This window comes from Macrotis lagotis, chromosome 3 (assembly GCF_037893015.1).
Source record: "Macrotis lagotis isolate mMagLag1 chromosome 3, bilby.v1.9.chrom.fasta, whole genome shotgun sequence".
NCBI classification, from domain to species: Eukaryota; Metazoa; Chordata; class Mammalia; order Peramelemorphia; family Peramelidae; genus Macrotis; species Macrotis lagotis.
In genome coordinates, this window is record NC_133660.1 from 268,328,363 (window position 1) to 268,355,641 (window position 27,279).

At 41.6% G+C, this 27,279-nt stretch overlaps 1 protein-coding gene across 4 annotated transcripts in view; it reads left to right on the forward strand.

The window, feature by feature from the left end:
• The window catches only part of ALKBH3 (alkB homolog 3, alpha-ketoglutarate dependent dioxygenase), a 46,531-nt gene that overhangs the window by 17,892 nt on the left and 1,360 nt on the right, over window positions 1–27,279 (forward strand). For 3 of the 4 annotated variants that reach the window (XM_074230507.1, XM_074230506.1, XM_074230505.1), the window contains 2 exons: window positions 3,956–4,044; window positions 8,175–8,384. In XM_074230507.1, the coding sequence (XP_074086608.1) occupies window positions 3,956–4,044; window positions 8,175–8,384 (299 nt within the window). Of the gene's footprint in view, window positions 1–3,955; window positions 4,045–8,174; window positions 8,385–20,260; window position 27,279 lie in introns of those variants that run through there. The other variant, XM_074230508.1, reaches the window with a different exon arrangement.

A 27,279-nucleotide genomic window follows, 5' to 3' on the forward strand; every position in this document is an offset into this window, starting at 1 on the left:
ACACATTTTTTTTCTGATCAATTGGGCCCTCACAGCAACTAGGTAGTGCCTGATCAGCTTACTGTCCTCCTTTCCCTTATCAACTTATTATCCTCCTCTCCTTTATCAACTTATTTTCCTCCTCTCCCTCATCAGCTTACTCTCCTCCTCTCCCTCATCAGCTTACTCTCCTCCTCTCCTTCATCAGCTTACTCTCCTCCTCTCCCTCATCAGCTTACTCTCCTCCTCTCCCTCATCAGCTTACTCTCCTCCTCTCCCTCATCAGCTTACTCTCCTCCTCTCCTTCATTAGCTTACTCTCCTCCTCTCCCTCATCAGCTTACTCTCCTCCTCTCCCTCATCAGCTTACTCTCCTCCTCTCCTTCATCAACTTATTATCCTCCTCTCCCCCCATCAGCTTACTCTCCTCCTCTCCCTTATCAGCTTACCATCCTGGTCTCCACACCATCTCTTCCAAACCTTTTCATCCCTTCTCAGACCTCCCAAGGCTCCACCTCTGTATCAGTTTCTCAGTTGAGAACCTTGTCTCATATTTTGTGGAAAAAATGAAGGCTGTTCACTAAGCGCTCCTTCTTCCTTCTGCCTTATCTCCACCCCTTTCCTAAATGAAATGGTGGCCCCTCTACCTGCACAAGTGTTCCCATTCCATCCCATCTCCTCCAGTAGCTTGCTCTTTTTGTCTTCTTTTCCCTTTCACTTCTTTGCAGTATCTCCCTCTCTACTGACTTCTTTCCTACTGCCTTCAAAGCTTATGTCTCTTCTATCCTGAGAAATCCTTCACTTGATCCTTCCATCCCTGCCAACTGTGTCCTACTTCTCTTCTTCCCTTTGTGCCACACCAAATGCTTCCACTTTAGCTTCGCTTACTATCTTCTTAACCCTTCTGGCTTCTGACCTCATTCCACCAAAAGTGCTCTCTTCAAAGTTATTAACACTCTCTTTTCTGCCAACCCCAATGGCCTTTTCTCAATCCTCACTGTCCCTGACCTCTCTGGAACTTTTGACAATTGATCACTCTCTCCTCCTTGATGCTCTCTTCTCTCTAGATTTTTGGGACATTGCTCTCCCCTGGGTTTCCTCCTCCCCATAAGATTGCTCTTCTTTTTCTTTTGTTGGATCCTCCTCCAGAGCATGCCTTTTAATTATGGGTGTCCTTCCGGATTCTGGCCTGGACCCTCTTTTCTTCTCCTTCTATACTACTTCATTGGTGATCTTATCAACTCTTGTGAACCTTCTTCTCTAGGTTGATGATGCTCAAATCTACCTGTCTTGTCCCGGTCTCTCTGCTAATCTCCAATCTTACATCTCCAACTGCCTTTCAGTCATCTTGAACCCAATGTGTAGTAGACACTGTATGGTCTGTAGGTCCAAAACAACTCATTATTTTTTCCATTAAACTCCTTCCCCTCCCTAAGTCTGTAGAGGGCAGCACTAAGCCTCCTACCTTCTACCAGAAGCTTTTCTTAATCGCTCTTTATTCAACTACTTTCTGTCTTTTAGAGCAGCTAGATGAAACAGTGAATAGAGCACTGGCTGTGAAGTCAGGAGGACCCAATTCAAATGTGGCCTCAAATAGTTGACTCTTAATAGCTGTGTGACCTTGGGCAAGTCACTTGGCCCTGGGTGCCTCACACCCAGGCCATCTCCAGTTGTCCAGTTTCCTATCGGGCCACTGAATCCAGATGATTCTGGAGGAGAAAGTGAGGCTGGGGACTTAGCACGGTGCCCTTCCTCATATCATGTGCTTGTCATGGCTTCAACTCCCTGATGCCATGATCTTCAAGAATGAAAGACAAACATTATTCTGTCTTTCAGTTATTTCCTCTATCTAGTAAATAGCTTTCTTTGTGTAGCTTTGTTTGTGGTGTCATCTCCTCTGTTAGATTGTGAACTCCTGAAGGACCAGGACTAGCTTTTGCCTCTTTTTTTGCATCCCTCTATGCCCGCCTTCTAGTAGGGGCTTAGTCTGTGTTTATTGAATTTATTGAATTCTCTTCTAAAAGTGATCACTTTTCCTTGTTCTTTAGGACTTTCTGAGTAGACTGGTCATCTCATTACTGTAGGGAGCAGGATTCTGTGGAGGAAACTCCCTCTCCCCATACACTGCAGCTCCTGCCTCAGACAGCTGTCTGCCAGGGGGCTTTAAGATTATAGGACACAGGGGCAGCTGGGTGGCGTAGCGGATAAAGCACCGGCCTTGGAGTCAGGAGTACCTGGGTTCAAATCCGGTCTCAGACACTTAATAATTACTTAGCTGTGTGGCCTTGGGCAAGCCACTTAACCCCATTTGCCTTGCAAAAATCTAAAAAAAAAAAAAAAAAAAGATTATAGGACACAGCCCATGTTGGTCAGAGGCAGCCTTTCCAACTCCCAGGCCGACCCTTTTGTCATCCTGCCTCCAGACTTCCAGAACCCCTAAATCCAGCATGTCCATCCTGCAGGCTGTTACTGTTGACCTTAGAAAGAGACTGGGAGTCAGAAGACCTGAAGCTGCTCCCTTCCACCTCACTCCCCTGCATTTACTTAGTCAGTAACTCTGGAGTGGGGAGGGGGAGGGTTCTTGGCCTCTTTGACAATCCTCCTCTTTCAGACCAGCTCTGTTTGCCTGGCTTCTCTCCAGGAGTGTCTGTCAGGATCCAAGGGCAGGTTGTCCCATGAGAACACATCCAAAAGAACCCTCTTTTCCAGATTTTATTTTTATTTCTTCCCACTTCTTATCTGAAACCGTTTTGTCAGTATCTCGTCTGTAGTTGACTTTGTTCACTACCTCTGTTAGCTCTTAGAACAGCTTTTTCCTTTCTTCTTCAGTCTTTCATTTGGGTTTGAGCCTTACTCTCCTGCTGGTCCTTTGTCAGTCTCTGCTGAGGGATTTAAATTCAAAACACTGCACCTTTGAATGAAAAGGACACTCTCCTGGTTACTTCAGCCTTTTAATTTCATGATTCAGAAAGTTATAGGCATAACTTATGTTTTACTGCCAACTTAAAAACCCAGGGAGAGTTGGAGTGTGAAGTTATCCCAGGTGCTTGTTCCACCACATGTTGTCACTGGGGGGCGCCCGCACCACGCCCTTTCCTTAGCATCCTCAGTAGGAGGGAGGGAGGGAGTGTGAATACACATTGGTGCCAGCTGTTTTGAGCATTCCCTACCCTGGATCAGTTACTGAGAGAAGGAGAGTCCTTTCGAAAAGGGGAGAGAGAGACTTCAAACCCTGTCCAGATCCATGCAACCCTGGGCAAGGGGTTGATGTAGTAGGACCTTTCCTTGCCTTTGGCAGCATCTTTTTTCCCTGCCTTTGACAGAATCCTTCACGTCTTGGGTCGGGGGAGGGGGGCAACTGATCTTTAAAAAGACAACAACTATTGTTACTTTTCATCTTAGCATTTGTCTCCCTCACCATGTACTTGTCTTCCACCTCCTTAAACTCATCACTCATTCCTCTCTAATGGGAATTCTTGGCTTCTTTCAGGTAAATGTCTTTTCATCACATTCCAGTCTCTGCATCTTTGTTTATGCAGTTTGCCCAGTTTGGAATATCTTTACTTCTTCTGTCTGCCTTTGCAAATCCCCAGGCCCACCTCGTGGCTCACCTCCAACTACACTGCCCATATCCATCTTCTTTTGTGTATTCCTGTTGTACTTATTATCTGTGCTTATCCCCTTTGGCACCTGATCATAATACTGTCTTGTGTTTCTCTCTGGTTCATGTCTAAGAGATACGTTCATGAGGAAAAACACATTGCAAAGCTCTTAGTCAATATTCAAAAATTATATTGGTTCCAGTGAAACTTGACAAGCACATGCACGCACACTCAGAGAATTAGAGACCACACGGGTTTTACACATTAGATTTTGGTAAGGGGAGGGATATTATGAACTACATTAGAACCAATATTCAAATTCAGTTGAGTCCAGTTGAAAAACTTCCCAAGGCCTTGTGTTTTTCTTTTCTCTAGGTCTTGATTATCTGCAGCCAAGATTGACAGCATGGTTTGGAGAACTCCCTTACACTTATTCCAGAGTTACAATGGAGCCAAATCCTCAAGTACGTTTAAATTCTATACTTGATGTGCTGGAATAGGGTCTTCAACCCTTGGTGATTATTGTTCTACACATTTCTTTTGTGAGCTAATGGGGCAATTAAGGATGAGATCAAAATAGAACCTTCTCCACATACATTGATCACTCCGTGTGCAGAAGTGGTATCTTTCAGCCTGTCCTCTGAAATCAGATCGTCCCTGTCCCTCTCCCAGGCTGTGTTGTTGCTTCTGAAAAAATCTGGAGCTATTCATGCTGCTATTAAGACTGGAACTTTCTGCCCTACAATTTGTCATCTTCTTAGATGTTCTGCCTCCCTTTTGCTTTGTTTGAAATGTTCAGCAGCTATAGCCTAGTCCCGGACTGTCCAACCTTACTTTTAAAAGTTTTTATCGAAACAATAGACGACAATATATTTTGATTTGCCATTTTAGTGAGAGCTCTGCAGTAGGCTTGGCTTCGTTTACTAAGGCATTTAATAAATCCACCAGGCTCTGTATAAAATGGCACTTTGGGCCATATTTTGGACAGCCCTGTTCTAGTCTGTAAGTTTGTGCACAAGAGTCTCCTGTTGAGTTTGTAGGATCCCTTGCCACTGGCGAGGGATGTTATGTGTTAATTAATAAGCTTGGAAGAAAAGGAGATTATGCTCACTGTATGTGAATAACAGACATGTGAGACATTTTGGAGGATGGAGTTAATTTGTGTCAGGTACTGATTAATTTGTAATGGAAAACTTACAGCTGAAGATGTGAGAGGGTAGAAAATAATGAACAGATCGTCATGGTTTTTTAACTCAAGAAGAGTTATGTAATCATTTATTCCTTGTTTACCATTTTGTATGTGGCCCAGGTCAAAAAATAGCCACTAGGCCATCTGTGATTATTTTGGAAACCTATCTTGAGAATTGAGCTCTAAGTCCAATTCTTTTTTTTTTATTTTTTTATTTTTATTTATTTAGTTATTATTATTTTTTTTTTGCAAGGCATTGGGGTTAAGTGGCTTGCCCAAGGCCACACAGGTAGGTAATTATTAAGTGTCTGAGGCCGGATTTGAACCCAGGTACTCCTGACTCCAGGGCTGGTGCTCTATCCACTGCGCCAGCTAGCCGCTCCTCTAAGTCCAATTCTTATAATTCACTGTTGCCCATGTTACTTGGCATTATAAACTGTCTCCCTAACAATTGTTGAATCAATATGGAAGTTGAGCATAACCAAGACAAGGAGGATTAGGAAGAACTCTCATTCATTATGGTTGATCTTTTCAAATTAAATTGGAAGCCCATTAAAAAGTGGAGATTTAAAGTAGGAATTCATCTAGCATTTTTCTCCTTCCAGAACCTGTTGGCAGTTTGAAATTCCTTCAAAGGGATTAGAATTTTTTCATTTGAAATTGGGTAGTTTATTCAAAACAGTTTTTAAATCTTTGTAGCCTGCAAACTAATTTTCAGAGTTGGTATGTGAGTTAAAGAAACAAATCTTGAGACATAGGGCCAAATGAAGTTGTAAAGGACCCTCTCTAGTATTTTTTTTTTAAACAAAGTAGACTATTGTCTAACCAGAAGGGTTTGTTTATTTCTTCCACTTTAAATTGTACCTTAGATGTGGTTTTTCCTGAAAGGGGAGGTGGTCTGGGTAGCTACACTCTCCATGTTCATTGTAACTCTGGGATTCCTTTATTTCTTCAGTGTTTACTGAATTTTCCTGACTCTTCAGGATGTGATGCCCTTGAGGATGGTAGATAAAGATATTTAGGCTCCCTTAGAAGTTCAGTTCATTGAGTTGTAGGGGGAGTCTGTGCACTAGTGATAAAGGGAGGCTTTGTCCTCCAGCTCATTGCTTTCTTCTCCCCTATCTCTCCATCAACCCACTAAGAAAATGGAGAGGGGCAGCTAAATGGCACAGTGGGTAGAGCACCAGCCCTGGAGTCAGGAGGACCTGGGTTCAACTCCAGCCTCAGTCACTTGATACTTACTAGCTGTGTGACCCTGAACAAGTCACTTTACCCCATTGACTTGCCAAAAAAAAACTAAAAAGGAAAAGAAGAAAATGGAGGTATTTGCAACCTGGAAACATTCCCAAATTTATGACTATGACATCCTGTCCACTATAATATCTGGGCATGCTACAAGTTGTTCTATGACTTCTCTCTCCAGCCCTTTTGCAGAAAGACCACTTTCTTTTCATTTATTTCAGTTGATATTTATTTAGCGTTTACGTATGACATCTGCTACTTTTCCTTGTTCAAGTCCTGATTGGTCTTTGCTACTGGGATGGTGAAAAACCTTCACAGTCATCAGGAAATATAGTGAATTGCATCGTTAGAGGAAATTTCAGGAGAAAAAGGATTTGACCTGAATTCAGATCTTAGCTTTGTTACTTACTGTTCAGTGTAGAATAAGAAGGTATGGACTCAATGCAGTCACTCCCCAGCCCCTGCCTTAACTCATCAGCATGAAAGCAAGAATCTCTCCAAGCCCTTCCTTGATGATCTTAGTAGCCAGGAACCCTGAGTGACCCTGAAAACTGATGGTTTTCTTTGGCTCCGGTCCTCTCCTCCAGCCTCTTCCACACTAACTTAGATTTTTGAAGAATCTTTGAAGAACTCTGTAGAGCACTTTGTTTGAATTTCTGGGAGGAAAGACATAGAAACTGGAACAACAAAGAAGCAATTCAAAGGGTCCCAGTGGTAGGTGCAAAATGTTTCACGAGGCTGGGGTCAGAGCTTCCTGCCAGGGAGGGAGAAAGCAGGAACTTCCTCAAAAAGCCAAAGTCTTTGAGCAAACCAGCCCCCCTCTATGACCTGGAACCCCGTAGGACACAGGGACAACTGTTTAAGTCTTCTTGAGCCCTCCACAAACACATGTGAGAAGAGAGTCATGGTTCCTATTAGGTGTAAGATAATTGGCTTGTCACTATCAGGGTCACTGTAAAAATTAAGCAGCCTTAAAATCTTTGTAAAAATAATCCCATCAACTGTTTCAAAGCAGCAGTGGACTCCCAATAGAAGGGCCTTTCCTGCTCTGATTCTAGACAAGGGCATAGAAGCTTTCCCTGATCTCCACATGGAAACTTCTCTTCCTTTTCTGAACTCAGCACTTTGCTGTCATCTCTGATACGCTTGGCCTCCACCTGATATTATTGTTATTTGATTACTTGTTATCTCTCCCTTAAAAACTTCTTGTGACCAGGGAGCCAATTTTACTTAGCATTGAATCCTTCACAGTGCCCTCACAGTGCTCTCCTAGCATGATCTCAGGACATTGATAATGATTGATTTTTTATTCATCTTGTGTTTTTACATTAGTTTTGCAACTCCTCCAAATAAAAATAAAATATAGAAACAGAATTAACAGAAGGAGGATTACATGGCAGGGTAGTTATTCGTGCCAGGAAACTCCAGTTGGTCCCTATTAGCTACCTGGAGACCCCCTCGGATTTGCCTGGCCAGATGTGATAGTCCTGACCTAGATCTTTGCTACACTCACCAGTTTGTTAGCCTTGTAATTCAGACTTGGTTTGCCTGATTCTGTTTAGTAATAGTTATCTCCCTGAAAGGATCACACACTAACTGTTGAAGGTGAAAAGAAAAGAAATTGGATAGTGAGATTTTCTCTGGTGCTTTTTCCTTTATGACTGTGGTGGTGGTGGTGGTGTTCTTGTTCAGTCATGTGTGAGTTTTCTTTGGTAAAGATCCTGGAATGGTTCGACCTGTCCTCCAGTGGATTAAGGCAAACAGGACTTACCAGAGTCACACAGCTTGGAAGAGTCTGAGGCCAGATTTTAACTTGGGTCCTCCCTGATTTCAGTCCCAACGCTCCATCCACTGAACCACCACCTGCCTCTGACTGTGGTGTAGACCAAACTCAGTGGTTCTCATTATCAGTGGAGTTCCAATATAACATTGCAGAGGATACCTAGACTTTATGATATAAAGGGAAAGCAGTAAATGGTATTATGTTGCTCTGTAATGAATATGTAAAAATAGAGCAAGAAGTCAGCTACCAGGCATGCTCAGAGGATGGGCTCTGGTTCCAAGACCCCTCATGTGGTTTTCTTGCCCCTCTTCCTTGTTTTGATGCCATTTGTCACCTCTCACTTCCTCTGACCTCTGCTCCTGCTCTCCTTTCTACTGCAGTGGCATCCTGTGCTGAGCATGCTGAAGAACCGCATCGAGGAGAACACTGGCCACACCTTCAACTCGTTACTCTGCAACCTTTATCGCAACAACAAGGACAGCGTGGACTGGCACAGTGATGATGAGCCCTCACTGGGAAGATGCCCCATCATCGCCTCCCTCAGCCTGGGGGCGACACGCATCTTTGAAATGAGGAAGAAGCCCCCCCCAGTGAGTACTCTGGGTCTTACCCCATAAGATTCCCCAGGGGAGATGGAGTCCCAAGAGCATAGTGGGAATCCTTTGGGAAGCCCTGCTGAGTCACATGTGGATGTGCCAGGGGCTGGGGGTAGTGTGACAGTGTGTACATATGTGGAACAGAAAAGACACATACAAAGTAAGCATGAGGGTTTCTTTGGGGCACAGTAACTAGTAGGTGGGGGATCAATGAAGGCAATTACAGAAAGCAGGAACATCATGGGTGAAGGGGAAAGTGGTGGGCACTCTGATAACATGCCGTCTTCTGACCTACCATTTTATTGTGTCATTCATATTTTCAGTGTCTCGCTGAAATAAGAAAGGCTTGTTTTTATCTCTGAAGATAAAGAACCTGAGCCAGAGAGAGAAGGTGGAGGCAGCCAGCCCCATAGTCACAAAAGTCAGGGACAGAACTAGCTCTAGGAGTCACAGTTTCACTTTTTCATTCAGGCCTTTTCAGATCTTCCTTACACACAAGGATGCTTGGACTGATTCTTTAAAGAACTCCCCTGGAGTGGCTGCAGTAGTGGTTAGGGTGCATATTGCCTCCTCCAGTGAGTTCAGTATCCCAGGCTTGTTCATGCCAAGAGCCAGTGTCCCCTTAAACTTGTTCTGTCCCCAGGCTTTTCTGGCTCCTGGCACCATTCAGCTCAGAGATTCTGACAAGGTCCCAGCCAGGGAGGTGTGCTTCTGGGCCACTTTTTAAATAGGACTTGATTCAGATCACAGATGTGTTGGTCACTAGGGCTTGGCTTCTGTTCTTTATTAGAAGTCTTGTTCTGAGGATGAAGCTAGAAGGAACAGTTGAGTCACAGTAGCTGTCTAGATACCATGTGGTGACCTCTGCATTTTGTTATTTTATTTTGTGTAGGTTATTAAATTGACCCTAGCCCCAGCCCCCACTCTTTCTGTAGAGGAGTATCGAGCTGGTTTAAGGCAGCAAGTTTGGAGTCATCAGTCTTTTGAGTGCAAACCTTTGCTCTGGTATCCCCTTCTAGAAAGAGGAACCTTGAAGCTCATAATATAAGTGCCAGCTTCTGATAACATCGTCCCCATTTTACAGAAGAAGAAATCGAGGTTCAGGGAAGTTACATGGATTATTGGCCCTAGTTACCTGCTTAGTCACTGGCAGAACTTGATCTTCAGATGTGGCCTGCCAGTCCCCCGACCAGCACCGATGTGCTGATGTGCCAGTGATTAGCAGCAAGGATGAAGGCCTCCTCCTGGATATTGTTTTGCCAAACCCCATGGGGTCATGCTTTGTTGGGGCTAGCTAGCAATCAGGATGACTGTTCCTGGTCCCCTTAGAGAAATAAAGTCCACAAATTGCAAACCACTAAGCTATCTCTCCATTGGCTGGCATAGCTTTGTATGAGTTTAGTGAGATAGCAGCAAGCCCCTTTAGTGCTGGTTCCAGTTTCAAAGGAAAAAGGGTCAGGCAGGGAAATGGAATGTTGAGTTCATGTGAAGTAAATTAACAACTTGATGAATATAACTTTCAAATAATCTTTTCTCAGTGTCTAGGAGCAGCATCTTTAGATGAAAGTAGATTTGGATTATGGCAACGTGAAAAATGTTTTGCTTTTTCCTCTTGTTCCTGCAGGGATCAGCATCTTGGCAAGGTTAGGAGTTTTGCAAAAGTTTCCTGTGATGCCACAGGTTCAGCCAGGCTGAAGCAGAAGCACCTTGGCCCTGCTAACTTGGAAACAGGCCTCAGAGGAGATTGTTTTCCTCTCACTTCTCCCCTAGGATAGAGAGGAAACATGTGTTCCCAAATTGGGCGTCTGTTTAGTTTTCTCTGGACAAACCAGGTCTGTGAACGTAGCTCCTATAGACCAGGGAAACAGAACTGAGCATCGCCTCTGGGTTTGAACTGGCTTGTTCTTTGCTGCTCCAAGTAATCATTTGAGGCAGAGCTAATATTGTTGTCTTTTCTGTCAGTAGGACATTTTAGGAGTGGGGTGGGGAAATGGCAGAGAATCTCCTGCCAGTTCCAACTCCTCTTTTTCTGATCTGTTTGACTTGACTCAGCAGCAGCTTCTTACCTGCAGGGTAATATGGGAAATGAGCCTTCTGCCTTCCAGGGGCCTGCCTTTCTGCCCAAGGATAGTTTTGACTTGGGTCACTTTCAGAGAGAATTATTTTTTTGGCTTTAAAAAAATGGACCTAGTGGCTTTCTCCCCAGAGTGAGTATATCCTCCCTTTGCATTCTGATTCTGTGGCAAACTTCTAGTTAGCAGTCATCTGCAAATGGCTTCCAACATCTTCTTTTTCTGTGGCTGCTCATGGGGCTGGGATGGTCTTGTTTTGTAGACGTCAAGTCTTCCCTTTGTGATTCACATAGTCAATTGAGCCACCATGATCCATTGCTCCACATTCTTCCCCTCTCCCCCAACTCCCTGCTCTTGGATCAGGAATGCCTTGCCTCTCATCATGGCCAGCCTCACCACTGTTACAGCTCCTAGGCTAAAGTGTTTTTCTTTCCTTGCAGTTCTCCATTGTTTGATTTGGGGCTTTTGGACAGACTTAGTGACATTTTTAGCATATTCTGAAGACACAGAAAGTTGGAAAAGGGAGTCTAAGGTTCATCTTATCTAGCATCTCAAACTGCTGGGTCTAGCTAGAGGAGGGGAGTAACTGCACCAAGGTCACATAACTGTTCAGGGGCAAAGCTGCACCTAAAACCTGGTCTTCCTGATTCCTGCTCCAAGGACTTTTCCATTTATCCTACTGCCTCTTGGTATGCTGAGAGAGCAGCCCCACTTTCATTTAACTCTCCAAGGCCATCAGAGGTCTCAAGGCTCCTGGTCCCCAATAGTTGTATCTCCAAATGATTTTGCTGCAGCATTGAAGCTTAGTTGTAACGATTAACTGGGTGCTTTCCCTGGCCAGCTCTAATTCTACACTGCAGTGCAAGCTGGAGAGGGAACGACAAAAGCCCGTTGGCAGGCTGCTATTTCTCCGTCGGTTACCAGGGAAACGGTGATGGCTGGAGGAGGAGAGGCTGTGTTATTAGATAAGAACAGGAAGTTTGTGATGCACTAGAGATTTGGATGCCAAAAGGTTTGTTTTTTCCTAGCAAATAACCTCTAGGTATCTTTGTCCTTCAGCCGAATCATCAAGATGAGGTGCTTTTTTTCATCCATCCAAGGTGACTTGAGAGAATAGCATTTGTCCAGTCTCTCCTTTTGGAAAGAGCAATGTGAAATCCTGCTATCTAGATCACCAGGGGGTACTCTTGTGCCACCATTTCTCAGGACAGAGGCTTTTAGGGGTCTTAGTGAGTATGTGAGCTTCCCAGGTGACCCATTTCCTAAGTTAAAATATTAGCCTTATGGAAAGATGGGTCTTTTGTGTGTAGAGTGAAAATCATCACCTGTGATCTGAAATGACTCTCTAAGATGTGGGAAAATTGAGACTTAGGCCTTTTTTGAATTGAGTTAGAGAAGTAGAGAGAGAGAGGGATGCATTCATATAGAGATAGATGAAGCTATGTGTACGTGCATTATATATAGGGAGAGAGGTTGAGAGAGATAATGTAGATCGATACATGTATACATTTTAGATAAATATGATGGTTGAATAGAGGATTTATTAAATGCTTCTTTCTATGTTTAGCTTTGTGCTACGTCCTAGGAACACACAAAAAAAGCAACCTCTCCTATTGAGGAGCTTATAGCCTAATAGAGAACTCCATAGTCGTAACTGTGCTGGGAGTAACTGACCTCAGTTCTTTAGCCAACAACAACCTTACCACCCTCGTTGACACTGTTCTGACAGCTTATTGGAGTTTCCTACCTCCTTTGTTTCATTATTTTGCAAGTACTAGAGAAGGGTCATTGAACTTGGTGGTCTTGTGTTTCAGGTCCTAGGCAGAAGTCAGAAATGTGACTCTTCCTGATTCTTCTTTATTATGGGTCCAAGACATGGCCTCTTCGAGCTCATAGCATGACTGAAGAACCTTAGAGATGAGAGGAGCTTGGAAGGCCATTTAAGCCTCCTTTTCTTTTCTTTCTTTTTTTTTTAAAGATTTTATTTATTTTGAGTTTTACAATTTTTCCCCAATATCATTTCCCTCCCCCCACAGAAAGCAATCTGTCGGTCTTTACATTGTTTCCATGTTGTACATTGATCCAAATTGAGTGTGCTGAGAGAGAAATCATATCCTTAAGGAAGAAACATAAAGTATAAGAGATGACAAGATCAGACAATAAGATATAAGCCTCCTTTGCAACTGAATGAGAAGGATCCTGAGGCCCAGAGAGGTGAAGGGATCAGTCTGAGGTCTCCTAGGGAATCATAGAGTACAGACTTGTACCTTGATCTCATGTTCCCAAGTACTGCACTACCCTCCAGTTTAGCAGATATGTCTTTAATTGATGCTTTTTTGTTTTTAAATCAGTGACTTCCTAACACACATCATTCCTTCCAACTCCACCACCACCACCACCACCATCATCATCATCATCATCATCATCATCATTGAGTCCTCTCTTGTAAAATAGAAAATTAAAGCCAAAACTATATTGACTACAGCTGAAAGCATATGCTGTACTCTGCAGCCCTAGTCTCCCACCTCTCCTTAGACAATTGTGTTTCATCATTCACTCTGGTATTGAGATTGACTGGCTTTCAGTGTTGTGTTTATTTAGGGTATAGTGTTTCATTCTGTATGACAGCCTCCTTTGTCAGGACCGTCTACTAAGTGCTGCAGAGTGCTTTGTTGGAGGAAATATGGAAAGAAGTAAAATATGACCTCTGCCTCATGGAGTTTCTATTTTTAATAGAACCAACCAAAATAGGCACAGGGCAGTGAGGTAGTGCGATGGATAAAATGCTGGGCCAGGAGTCTGCAAGATTCATCTTCCTGATTTCAAATCTGACCTCAGATGCTTAGTAGCCGTGTGACCCTGGACAAGTCACTTAACCCAATTTGTCTCCATTTCCTCATTTGTAAAATGATCTGGAGAAGGAAATTGCAAATCATTCTAGTGCCTCTGCCAAGAAAATCCCAAGTGGAGTCATGAAGAATTGGACATGACTGAAATGACTGAGTAACAGCTGCACAAAATAGGCACAAATATCTAGAGTATAAATTCTGCAAATGAATCAATATAAAAGCATTTATTAAATGCTTACTAAGTAAAAGACCCTGTGCTAAGAACTGCAGAAACCCAAAGAAGCTGGTGAGACAGGCCCTGTTCTCTAGAAGCTTCCTTCAGTTCACTGAGCATTGATTGACCACTTGTGGCTCAGCAGTGCTGCCAGCTGCAATGGGTGTAAAGGAACAACAGATATCAAGGGGCTGGTGTTCTGAAAGGAAAAGACAACTTTGTCTGTGTGTATGTGTGTGTGTGTGTGTTTATGTGTGTTTATGTATGTAGGGGGGGGTCTCTGGATAGAGAAGTTAGAGGTCATGTTGATAGTAGTTATACACAAGTATTGGATGTGTCCTTTCCAGAAATGTGATGTTGATTTAATGATGATTCTTAGACACAGAGTTGGGAGTGATTGGGAGGGACATTGTACATCCCTAACATGCCATGGAGATGACTGCAAGTGGTGGGGTGGACCTGGGTTTCGGCAAGATATAAAGTGTGTGCTGACCAGTGAAAAATCTGCTAAGACTGGTGCCCTGGTGGAAACCTGAAATCTGATTGGCTAAATGGGGACAATCTCTCTCTCTCTACTTTTTGGATGGAAGAGAAGGACTGTCCACTTTGTGCAGAGAGATTCTTAAAAGCCACCGTGAAAAGATGAGACCCAACAAAGATGCATAATTGATGATGCCGTCCTTATTAACCAGTGCAGTTGTGGTCAAACAGGATGTGTATTGCCCTAGGTTCTCTACCCAGCGTCAGGGGAGGAGAGGGAGAAGCCTTCCAAGACCTGAACTAGCTTCAGAGGCATTTGAATGACTGACTGGGTAGTCGAAGGGGCTGATTGGTGTTTGGAGTTCCCATTTCTACAATGATTTCTTAATTTGGAAAACTTTTCATTCCTTAAAGGAAAATGGGGTTTCGATTGATTTTTTGCTTTTCATTTGTTCTGTATTTGAATTCAGCTTTGGCTTCTTGGGCCTTATTCTCACTCTAGTTATTTGGCCCTGACTGCTCCTGGGATAGACTGGTTGTCCCAGTTTCCAGAGTCTTTGAGTTTAGTTCTGTCAGGGAAGTTGTTTGTGTTGGCACCTTGGATCTCAACCACACTTGCTCTTCTCCAGTGATTTGTGGACTGCGCCTTGGAAAAGTATGTTATCCCTCAGTCACGTTTTCTTCTTTCTTTCACATCACCCTCAGTTGCTCCCGAAGTTCTGTGAATTTGCTCTTCTACTGGTTCAGGTGGATGAGTGATGAGGAAAGCCCTTCACCAGTCTAGAGGCCATAGCAAAGCATTGGCTAGATGCCATCCATCTTGAGATTTTTACTAATTTGAAGAGCAGGGAGTGTTTCATGAATAGTCAGGAAGTGTAGTTGCTCCTCAGGTCAGCCTTCACAAGCAGACTATCATCATGCTCATAGTCAGTGGACAGTGGATGGGCTCTTCTGCACTTCATTCCCATCTTTCTTAGAGATTAGATTCTCCCTGCATCCAACTGAGCTTCAAGAAGAGGGACCACATAGTAAACAGGTAGTTAATCTCTGACACTCCTCTTTCTTTTTTTTTTTTAAAGAAGAGAAACACCAGAGGAGAATAGGACTGAGAATTTAGCGCACTAAAGAAAGTGCTGGATACAATAATAGGATTTGTATAGGGATTTAACATTTACTGAGTTCTCTATTTGAATTAGCTTACTATAGGTGTTGTTATTATTCTCATTTTACAGATGAGGAAACTGAGATAGAGAAAGATCATAGAACTACTGAGTATCTGAGATATGATTTGAACAAGGCCTGCCCTCTGCCCCCTGTGCCACAGGCAGCTGCTGGGTTTGCAGTATGATCTGGGGGTGAATCATAATATAATCATAATCTCTCAACAAAACACTGAATGGTCCAGAGCACTATTTCGAGCCCCAGGAGAGAAAGAAAGCTTGGGCTCTTCCTTTCAGACTTCTGCTCTTGGAACTCCCAGGCCTGTGATCCTAGGCAAGTCATTTCCCCCTCCTTTCCTTATTGATAAAATTAAGCTCTTTTCTAGCATCTAGCTAAACTTGGGCAAGAGGTACAGTGCAGACAGTGTGAACCCTGTTGTTCCATTTGAATTGTGGCAGGGACGTCAGACATCTTTGAGGCTTCCTTGCTTCTGAGTCTGTGTTCTCGGTGACCCCTGGGGGAGAGCCCTCCTGACAGCAAATCTTCCTACATTTCATATTCTTCTTCTTCTCCAATAAGTCTGGGCCAGTGCAGGTCAGGGAGAACAAGAACTATTTTCATCTGTGTGGTTTGGACCTGGATTAAGTTGGATTCAGGGTGGTCAGAGCCAGAGACCTTGGCACTACTATAGCAACTCGTTCCTTTGCAGGTTTTGTCTCAGGTACAGCATCTTCTGTTGGAAAAGGAATACCTTTCAGATCAATACCAAAAAGTCCATCATTTGCAGCCTGAGTTGAGTCAGCAAAGCGACTCCAAAGTGATTCTGGGGGCTGCCATGCTTATTCTCCCTCCATAATTTTTAAAACCAATCAGAAGATGCTTTTTTGGTGGGGTGGTTTTTTTTGTTTTGTTTTTTGTTTTTTTGGTGTCAGCACTGCAAACAAAAGGTCCAGCTGTGAATCTTTGCTGCTTACATCAACCCCAATAAGAACAACACTGTGATCCAAATGTGACTGAAGGTTTGTGGATCCACAAGGCTGATGAGAACCCAACTGGGGATGGTGGGATGGTCAGAGACATGTTCTGTGCAACCAAATAAGCTAAAAAAGAGATGAAGTATAAAGTAGGAGCAGTATTTACATAGCTGTTTGGGAGCAGAGTGATGGTCTGGCACACACTTTCAAATATTGTCCTCTATTGTTTTCCTTAGGGCCTGGAGTTAGGAGAACCTGAGTTCAAATATGACCTCAGACACTGACTAGCTGTGTGACTCTGGGAAGGTCACTTAATCCTATTTGCTTCATTTTCCTTATCTGTAAAATGGACAAGGTAATGGCAAACCATTGTGGTGTCTTTGCTAAGAAAACTGAAATAGGGTCATAGTCAGATAGATATGCCTGAAGCAATTCAACACCAACATTGATGACAATTTTCCTTGGTCCCTCCCACACTTAATCCAACTCTCCCTCCGAACTGATCCAAGTGACTCTCAGACACTAACTGGAACAAACCTTTGTTTCTGATTCCTTTCATTATTCTTCTGGAATAAGAGTTGTACATCTGTAGTATGTTCTTTTCTTAGAAATCTCTCCATTTCCTCCATACCCATAATCCATTCTCCATAATCTACTGTGGTCTGGTTTCTATCCACACAATTATAGAAACTATACTGTAAGGTTATGAATGCCCAAATCCAGGCACCTTCTCTCCATATATGAAATACTGGATAGTCTCAGCATCCTCCTTGACTCTAGTCTTCTAATATATCAACTCCCATAGCCTCCAGTTTTCCACTCTTTATTATCCATAGGCATGATCACATTTTACATTTCATCATTCATAATTCTGCTACCATGTTATGTTCAATTCTGAAATCCCTCTCTTAATTTATTTTTCATTTTCTCTTACTCCTCCTAAATTTATTCATCTTTCTGCAATTTCCTGTCCCTCAACCTTTTTTTTTTTTGCAAGGCATTTGAGTTTAGTGACTTGCCCAAGATCACATGGCTAAGTATTAGGTGTCTGAGGTCGAATTTGAACTCGGGTCCTCCTGACTCCAGGGCCAGGGCTCACTGTGCCACTTAACTGCCCCGACCCCTCCCTATTCTTCCCAGTCATCACCCCTGGTGAAGATGACTTCTCTTTTCTCCTTCACAATATTGACCCTGAAGTCAGTTAGTTCAACTCTGGACTCTTCTTCACCTTTGATTCTCTTGTATACTTATTGTATCTATTCACTTTTGTTAACAAATCCATGCCTTGAATTGGCCCTATCCTGTGCCTGCTCTGCTCCTTCCTGCATGATGATGCTACAAAAAAACCTCAAAATGTTGACTTGGTCCATTGCAGAGTAATTTCAACTAGGCCCTCACTGCTGTACAGCTGTCCTTTTATTCTTCCATGTCACTTCCCATGAACTTTCCCAAACTTCTTTATGCTTCAAATTCCTACACTCATGTCAACTTAACATGAAATTTGATAAGTAAGTATGTAGCCTTATAGGAATATTTTGAAAATCCTTATCACTAGTACAAATGGTTAGATAGCTATTTTTCTGCAAAAGGTCAGGGGGTTTTCGGTATCTGCAAGCTTAGTTTTAATCAGTAGTGATAATGGGATCTGAGACCGCATTAAACGAGACAACACTCCTAGGAATATGGAAGCAATAATCTTGATGTTCTCTGCTGTATTCAGGTTCCACTTTGAGTATGGGTTTCAGTTTGGATATCACATTTTGGGAAGAAAATGGATGAGTGGGAGAACAGCTAGAAAAGGTCAATCGTAAAGGGCCTCAAGTTTATGCCACATAGAATTGAAAATTTAGAAGTCTCGAAGCTGAAACTGGCCACTTTTCTTCTTGGGTATGTTGTATTTGAGATTCTTGGGGTGCAGTGGTTTGGACAAGATGGACGTTGAGATATCACTACTCATTCTGAAATTCCATTGTTTTGTAACTGAATATTCACTGCATATTAATAAATTTTATGTTCAAGGAATTCCAAAAATGAGAAGACTTCCATAAAATAATTGCAGCATGAACAAAATCAAAGCCCAAAGATCAATATCTTGGTCATCTCGAGAACTAGATCACAATAACAGAGACACATTTATGTTACTTAAACAGTAAAGGTCACAGTGTGACAGGAAAAAGTCTGATGGGCATGCTCATATGGTAATGTAAGTATTTCAGGAAAGGCTTAAGAAATAAGAGGAATTTCTGATATATGTAAAGCTAATTACAGCCTCTTGGCATTTTCTTTCAGTTTCTATGCTTGTTTTTTATATTGAAATAAAATGAAAAATAATAGTCCTTTGAGTTAAATCTCCAACTCAGAAACCTTCAGGGGCCAAAGTATCAGAAAGCGTATGGTCCAGTTTCATGTTGTGGATGAGGAAAAAGGCTCAAAGCACTTGAATAATAATGTTAGTAGAAGATATATTTTCTTTCTTACCAGCATTATCTCCCCAACCAGTGCCTACTGTAACAGTGCCTCATGCCAAATAGATGCATGAATGTTATTTAATGAATAATAGCTTAATTAAACTAGAAAGTAAGTTCCTTGAAAGCAAGGATTATGATTTATGTTGCTTTGTTCCCCTCTACTGCCCAGCACAATGTCAAATGTAGAGGATCCACTTGAAAAGTGTTTAATTATTTATCTTCAAATGGCACATAATATTAGATCTCCTCCTTCCCTGCCATATACAACCAGAAACTCAGGTCAGAAAACTGATTAAATCAAAATTCATCTTGACTATCTACTCCATAGTGCATTGAAACAGCTGAGATGTCCCAATCTGCCTGGCCTCAGTGGCCCTCATAAGCCACCTTCAGGCAAGTGGAGTCATCCCTGTCATTGAAAGATGGCCATTAAGAACCCACCAAGTTATGTAGATAGGAGGAAAGAATAAAATCCACTTATTTCAGTTCCATTCCCTGACTCCATTTGATATGATAGTTACTATTAGAAAACTTGAACTTATTGTTCAAGACTCAGGACAAATGATTTTTTAAGGTTTATACATGGTGAGATTTTTATAAATAAAATCATGAAAAGATATACTTATCATCTTAAAGTATGTTAGACTTCCCTTTCTTAGAAGGTAGTAATATAAAGCTTCCATAGTGTGAGTTGCTTTTCACGTGAAGATGGAAAAGGTTCGGCCTTCTGGGATGATACTCACAAATTGAGGGTGTCCCAAAAATCTTGGAGCAGTTTTAAACTTAAAGCTTTGGAGATTTTTGGGGATATCCTGGTCATATACAGACTCTTTTAAAAAATGCTTTTTTAATTTTTTTTATTTTTTAGAAAGGCCTCTAAAGTAAACGAGTCTATGACATTCTCTCTGTAAGTTGGAATTCAGAACCTATTAAACTTGATGAAACCTTCCTCTCTATATTTACAGGGGGAAGTAGAAGTAAATATCCAAATAGAATCCTGATGAGGAGGATTGGAGGAGGAGAGAGCTTTGTCAACTTTTTATACTTTTAGATTCCCTAGCCAAATTTTAGTTCATTCAAGGAAGGGATACTGAACACCTGGAAGAGTGAGTGGTGATGACAGTCGGCTTGACTTCATCAAGACAAGGGTATGCCAGGTTAACCTGGTCTATTTAAATGGTAAATCAGCCAGATGCTGTAGCTACAGTGTACCCCAAGTTTATCAGAGCACTTGGCAAAATCTCTTAAGCTATTCTTGTGGACACAATGAATGATGGTAGGAAATCTGATAGTGCATTTAGATGGATTTGAAACTACTTGAATAGCCACACCTAAAGAGGCTAGTTTTTAATAATTCAGTGTCTAGTTGGAAGAGAGGTCTTGGGTGAAGTTGCTCTCCAAAGATGGATATTACCTGAACATTTTATAGTAGGTTAGGTCAGCCGAACACTCAAGACTTGGCAAAGCAAATTTGAAGATGACATAAACATAGGAGAGGCAGCTTCCATGTTGAATGACAGAATCACAATTAAAAAACAGTAACAGGAGGCTAGAATGGTTTTTGTTGATTTCTCTTCATTTGTGTCTAATATTTTGTGACCCATTTGGGATTTTCTTGACAAAAATACTGGAGTTGTCATTTTCTTTTCTAGTTCTTTTTACTGGTGAAGAAACTGAGACAGACAGGGTGATGTGACTTGCCCAGGGTCATACAACTACTAAATCTCTGAGGTCAAATTCAAACTCAGGAAGAGGAGTTCCTGACTTCAGACCCAGCTCTCTCATCTGCTGTGCCACCTAGCTGCCTTCTGGTAGAATGGTGGGTTGAGTCTAGGAAGATAAAATTTAATAGGAATAAATGTAAAGTCTTTCTCTTATTTTAAAAAAATAAACTTCACCAATGTAGAATTGAAGCATTGCTAGACTTCAGTTCATTTGATAAAGATCTATGGGTCTTAGTGGCCAGCAAGGTCCATAAAAGTCAATAACATGAAACTGAAAAACCTAAGATGATCATTTAGACTATATCTGAAACAATATGTTTAGTTCAGCCATATTTTAGGGGAAGGATAATGAACTGGAGAGAAGCATCTAGTAGAGAACAATTAAGATGGACATTGAAATCATTTCAGTATGAGCCATTGGTTAAAGAAACTAGAAACTTGTAGCCTGGAGAAGAGAAGACTTAAGAGAAGCTAGGAGAGCTATTTTCAAATGTTCTCAGCTTCAGAAGACAGATGGTGGAAGCTCCAAAAAGGTGTTTGTAGGCTTAGGAGCCACTTTCAAAAAATTCAAAGTCTCCAAAGGAGTTAGTTCTGCTGGGGACATTCAAGCAAAAGCTATGTGGCCTCTTCTCAGGATGTCATTGAAGTTCTTCCATTGTAGCTACTGAGTGGACCAGCTTGGATTGAGGCCCTTCCAGCTCTGTGATTCTTTGACTCTTCTTTGGCTTTATCTTTCATTCTCTGGAGTTGGGAAGATTGCAAGATTTCCCAGCACAATGTTTATGTACTGAAAAGTGCTACGTGGAGCCTTCATTTTGAACTGTGAAGCCCACTGGAGACTAGGAGCAGACATGGAAAATTTCATTCTTAGCCACAGGTTTTTTTTTTTTTCTGACCATATTTAAGAAAGTTTTGAATAAATGAGAGGATGGTTTTTTTCCACTTAGGCTTGCTTAATGACTATGGATGCAGATCTGTAAACAGAACCAAGGTTTCCACTCTTGCTTGTCCATTTATCAGCATGAATCTTGCACACTCTGGCACAGGTCCTTCTGGGCCTTTAAACTGTTGCTTTCGTTGGTGGAAAGAGACTGTTCAACATCTTGTCTGAGGTGGACCATATAGTTTAGAAGAACCTCATTAAACTTTGGCCAGAGGATGAAGCATTTGTGAGTTCTCTAGTTTTTAATTTATTGTGTAACCTGTGTACATGTGAGAAATGCATTCTTTAACCAGGAAATTATGAGAAATATCTAGAAAGGCATATAAAAACAGCCTCCCTTTTGCCATTCTCTTTCTCTATGATCCTGGCTAAATCAGTTCCCCTCTCTGCACTTCCATTTCCTCTGTCTTTGAAGTGAGGGAACTGGACTGGATAACTTTCCAGTCCCAACATTCCATGATTCTGAGTAGGAAATAAGCAGCATAATAATTCTGTGTAGCTCACAGCTGTATCATGTCTTTCTACTTCTCTCATGTGTCTAGACCTTTGATTATTAGAATAGCTTTTCCAAGAATACCCTTATTTTTGTCTGCTTTATCTTGCTACCTGAGCCAGAAATGTCTAAAACTAATATCATCCATTCATCTCATCAGACTTAGGAACGATGGTAAGCATTAAAAAAAAAAAGAGAGAGAGAATCAAGTCAGGTCCAATTCGTAGGTATGACTATTTAGCAAGGGTAAAAGTGCTTATTAAAGATAAAATATTTTCAGTGACCTGAAACTGAAAAGCTAAGATAAGAAGGGAAAGTATTGATTGGAGGGGGAAAAAAATCTTTGCTTGAAGCATCTCTGAACAGGGTCTGGTATTCTGAACCAAAGTCAGAAGTGAGCTTGGGCTGGATCAAGAATACAATGATAAAGGGGCAGCTAGGTGGTGCAGTGGATAGAGCACCGGCCCTGGAGTCAGGAGGATCTGAGTTCAAACCCGGACTTAGAATTTGACAGATGAGATTTTACTTGGCCATTTAGACCAAACCTTAACTGACAAGCATCCTCTTTATAACATATCTGGCAAACGGTCATTCTCAGTCACCACTTGAAGACTCCCAGGGAGGGGCACCCTCCCACCCCTTAAGTAGCTGATTCCATTTTTGGATGGCTTTTATAGATAGGAAGTGTTTCAATTCAGCAGACTGTCACTGACTTGTAGCTGTTGCTCCAGATTGTGTCTGCTGGGGCCAAATAAATAAAGTTGGCCCTTTTCCACATCAAAGTCCTAAATATGTGAACACCATTATCTGTATCTCACTCAAGTCTTCCCTAGTCTAAAGATTCTCAGTTTTTTATGTATTAAGTACTTGAAGCCATTCACCAACCTGGTTCCCCTCTGGACACTATACTATGAGGCCCAAAACCAAACATAATGCCCCAGATGAGGTCTGTCAAGGGCAGAGGACTCTGGGGAATATCACCTTGTCCTGCATTATTCCTTATTGCTGTATTATTTTTTTTGCAAGTCAATGGGGTTAAGTGACTTGCTGAATGCCACACAGCTAGGTAATTATTAATTGCTTAAGGTCACACAGCTAGGTAATTATTAATTGTCTGTGGCTGAATTTGAACTCAAGTACTCCTGACTCCAGGGCCGGTGCTCTATCCACTACACCACTTAGCTGCCCCTTTATCGCTATATTCTTGATCCAGCCCAAGCTCACTTTTGACTTTGGTTCAGTGTGCATTCTACCAAAACCCTCAATCTTTTCAGAGCCACTGCTGTCTTTTTATACCTTCCCCACTTCTGGGAAAGTTGATTTTTGCTGCCAAGATGTAAGACTTTTAACTTGATCACTGTGGAATTTAATCTTATTAGATTCAACCCCATCCTCTAGCCTGTCAACATTTTTTTGTATCATGACTGTTCTCCCTTGTATTAACTATCTCTCTCCCAACCTTGGGTCATCTGATGATTTGAGAAGTATGCTATATTTGCCTTTACTCATTAGTAAATTTATGCACCAGACCATGGCTGAGTCCAGATCCCCAGGGATATTCTACTGGAGGCTTCTTGCTATGTTGACTGTGAACCATGAACAGCTTCTCTTTGAAGCCAGCCATTCAACCAGGTCTGAACCCATCTAGTTGTGTTTTTATTTAGTCCACATCTTTTATGCCGTCTACCCTTATCTACCAGAATAACATGAGATTCTGTATCAAAAATTATACAGAAATCCAAGTAAACTCTCTATCCACAGCATTCCTCTCCTTTAGTTTAGTTATCCTGTTAGAAAAGGACATGAGCTTAGAATGGCAAGATCTGGTTTTGAAGAAGCCAGACTGGTTCTTTGTCATCCCTGCTCCCTATTCTAGATGTTCAACAACCATCTCTTGAAAGATGCCTTCTAGAACTTACAGGGAATTGGTAAATGAGGACATTTGCTAGTGTCTGTATTCCTCATTTTCCCACAGTCTTTCAGATATTAATGACAATGGCTCAGCAGTCACATCTCTCAGTTCTTCCAGAATCCAGGACTTTAGTTTCTCTGGGCCAATAACATTAATTCTACAGGAGCAATTAAGTGTTTTATTCCTGTACTGTGTCCTTAGTTATCTTGAGTATCAGCTCTCTACTTAGTAAGGGACAGGGAAAAGCTGGGACCTGGGATTTCATGGATGTGGGAAATTCCCAAAAGAGAAAACTGCCCTCACCAAAACACATTGACATCTTCTTGCTAAGCAAATGTTGCCCAAAGCTCTCTTCAGTAAGTCATTCTGCCTCACATATAGGGAGTTAACACAAATAAGCCCAAGAGTCATTTCCAAATGATTAAATTGTCAAAGGCTAAGAATAAATAATTCTTAAATGAAGGATTATAAACTATTAACAACTATATGATTGTTTCAACATTAATAATAGGCACACATATCAAAACAACTTGGAGATTTCACAATCAACAAATTGATGAAGATAACTAATGATAGAAATAATAAGTGTTTTAAGGGCTGAAAAGAGATAGATATGCCAATATTTTGTTGGTTGACCTCTGAGAGCAGTTTTAGAAAGCTTTTTGGAATTATGGTTAAAAAAGTTTTTGAGGTTCTAATATGTGCACCAAAGATTCTATTTCTAGGCAGATGCCTCAAGGAGGTCAGGTCAGTACGCATTTTATTACTATGATGCATCAGGTATAAATAAATCATGGCTGGTTTGGGCCTTTCCACAAAATGGAGGTTCCAAAGAACTCAGCAATAGAAGAAAATCACAGTGATAGAGAGAGAGTGCCCATGAAGTGTTAGTGGTAGTATCTGGGACTGAAGCTCAGCTGGTTTGGGGCCTTCCACAAAACGGAGGTTCCTGGAGGAACTTGCCAATATTGGGCTGAGGGCCTGGAGGGTAGAGGGAAGGGCAAATGGAACTTGGTGTCAAAGTCTGGACAGTGTGTCTGGGAATGAAAAGTTTTGTAACAAAAGCATTCATAAATTTAACTTTTAAAAAAATATTTTTATTTCAGTAAATATTTCCCAATAACATTTTTTAAAATTTACATATTTATTTTTTCAAATATGCAACAGTAGTTTTCAAAAATCATTTTTTTCATGGTTTTGAGTTCTACATTTTTCTCCCTCCTTCCCCTCCTCCCTCCCTTTGGCAGAAAGCAATCTAATGTAGGTTATACATTTATAATTGTGCTAAACATAGATCCATCCTAATAATATTTTTTAAATTGTTTAACATTAATTTTTTAAAATTTAGAGTTTCCAATTCTCTTCCTCCCTCCTCTGTCCCTTGAGAAGGTAAGCAAAAGGATACTGATGATACATGTGAAGTCAAAGCACCATTTTTTTGCGGTAGCAAGAAGCTGCAAAGCAGAGAGACTCCCCCTCTGTTGTTCTGTTCATTGGGAAATGGCTTGACAAATTGGGGTAGATGAAGGGAACATTCCTCTACACTGTAAGAAACAGTGACCTTGAAAAATTCAGAGAAGCCAAGAAGAAAGAAAAACTGAATGCATCCCCTAAGTAGGTGACCAGGCATGACCCAGGTGGGAGACCATGGGTGGGAAGTCTGCCTTCGCTCTGGGGCACAACTGGGGAGTTGCTGTAATTGTGTTTTCTCTTTTTAAATTTTTTGTTACACAAGGATAACTTGCTTGGTAGAGGAAAGGGACATTTGGAAATGGAGCTGATGTAAAAATACCCTTGGGAAACCGCATCAATAGAAATGGAACTGATTAAGATGCTGCCACTTTGTCACTGCTTTTTTCCCTTTACACATGAAATTCTCTTTGGCTTTTAAAATCTCTTCTTGTTTATCGTCAAGCATTTACAGTTCTCCTTCCTTGTTCTATCATGTGTTTCCAAGAAGCAAATAGTTAAGGTGGGGGGGGATTCATCCCATCACCTGAAAATTAGTTCTTTTGAAAAAACATTTTCTTCCTCTACTATTTTCCAGTTCCATTTCTAAATTTGATTTATAGATTACCTGCTTTTTGCACCCCCGCCCCACCCCTTCCTGTTTATTCAGTCTTGTTTACCCTCCTTTGTTGCCCTCCTTTGGGTTCCAGCTGTCGTGAACCTTGCTCTAATAACTCTTTTGCCTAAATCGAGGAGCCTTGGATTCCCCTAATCTCACAGATGACGCATTCAACTTCTGCTATCTTTCCCTCCATAAAACATAAATCTTGTGTGTCTGATATTTTTCTTTGCATGGATCAGCCTCATGTTGGGGAATAATCAGCGATAATGCCAGGCTGCCATAGGGCAGGGTAACCTCCCCATTGCCTTCTGGATGGCAAGTAGGTCACATGGAAATGTTTGGGAGCTAGTTAATCCCTATCAGAAGTGAGAAGCATGCATCATTGGGAGTCAGTCAATAAACAAAAAAAATAATTTCAGTCATCTGCTTCATTTCCACATGTTTGATTGTGGCTGTGCCTTCCAGAGTTGCTCTTAAGAGGGTTGGGGCCTGAAAATTGAATTGTTTATCCAAATGCATTATTGTTTGGGTTTTGATTTTTCTGAGAGAATTATAAACAGTGAAGCAGACGTAGAAGGTAGCCTGTTATACTCATAGCAGAGAAGCCAGTGGGGACCTCCTGGCTCAACTGCTGACCTCCCCTGAAGCCTCAGAGACAAAGTTGCTTAATTCACCACTTCTTTAGTTTTTGCTTCTGTGAAAGAAATAATACCACCTGCCTCACCATGTTGTGTTGTGAAAGCTCTTAAAAATGACGTACATAAACCTCCTCTGATTTCTTTGGGAGAAAGGTACCTTGTTAATGCAAAGTATTTTCATCCTGAACTTCTAGAAGTGAAGTAGTAGATTTCCACGAGCTAGAACAGCTGTTGTCACCTGGCAGCATCATACTTTTGACTGTAAGGCTGTCCCCACCTCTTCAGAGAGATAGAAAGCAGAGGAAGGAGACTCCTTTGGGACATTTGGACCAGGAAAAGTTCTCACTGACCAAATAACCCTAGTTGTTGAATTTCTTTGTTGAGTGTTAAAAGATGAATTGTCGCCTACTGGTGTTCTGTAGAACTGTTCAATTTCCTTATTGTGCCTGTAGTGTTATATGCTAAGAGATGATGACTCAGTTCTGTAGGGCTTTAAGATTTGCAGAGCACTTGTCTCACAACAGTCTGGTAGAGTAGGTCTTACAAGGAGGCTCAGAGTTGTGGCTCACCCAGGATTACACAACCCAGAAGTAGTAGAGGCAGGACTGAAATCCAAATTTGATTTTCTGATTTCCTGAATCCTTTATTCTTCCCATCATACCATAATTGATCATTGTTGGTTTTAGAGAGTTCCTGTAGCATTGGTATTTGGTTTCTTTTTAGACCAAAGTGACCTCTAATATTAAACTGGCCATCTTTGTCCAACTTGTGTGATATGTCATAGATTTAACGGTTGATAAATGAACTTTTCATTTGACTTGGCATCTATTTTCAGATCTGTCTGTGTTCTTGTTACACATGCAAATAACTTGGTTCACTTAATACTATTT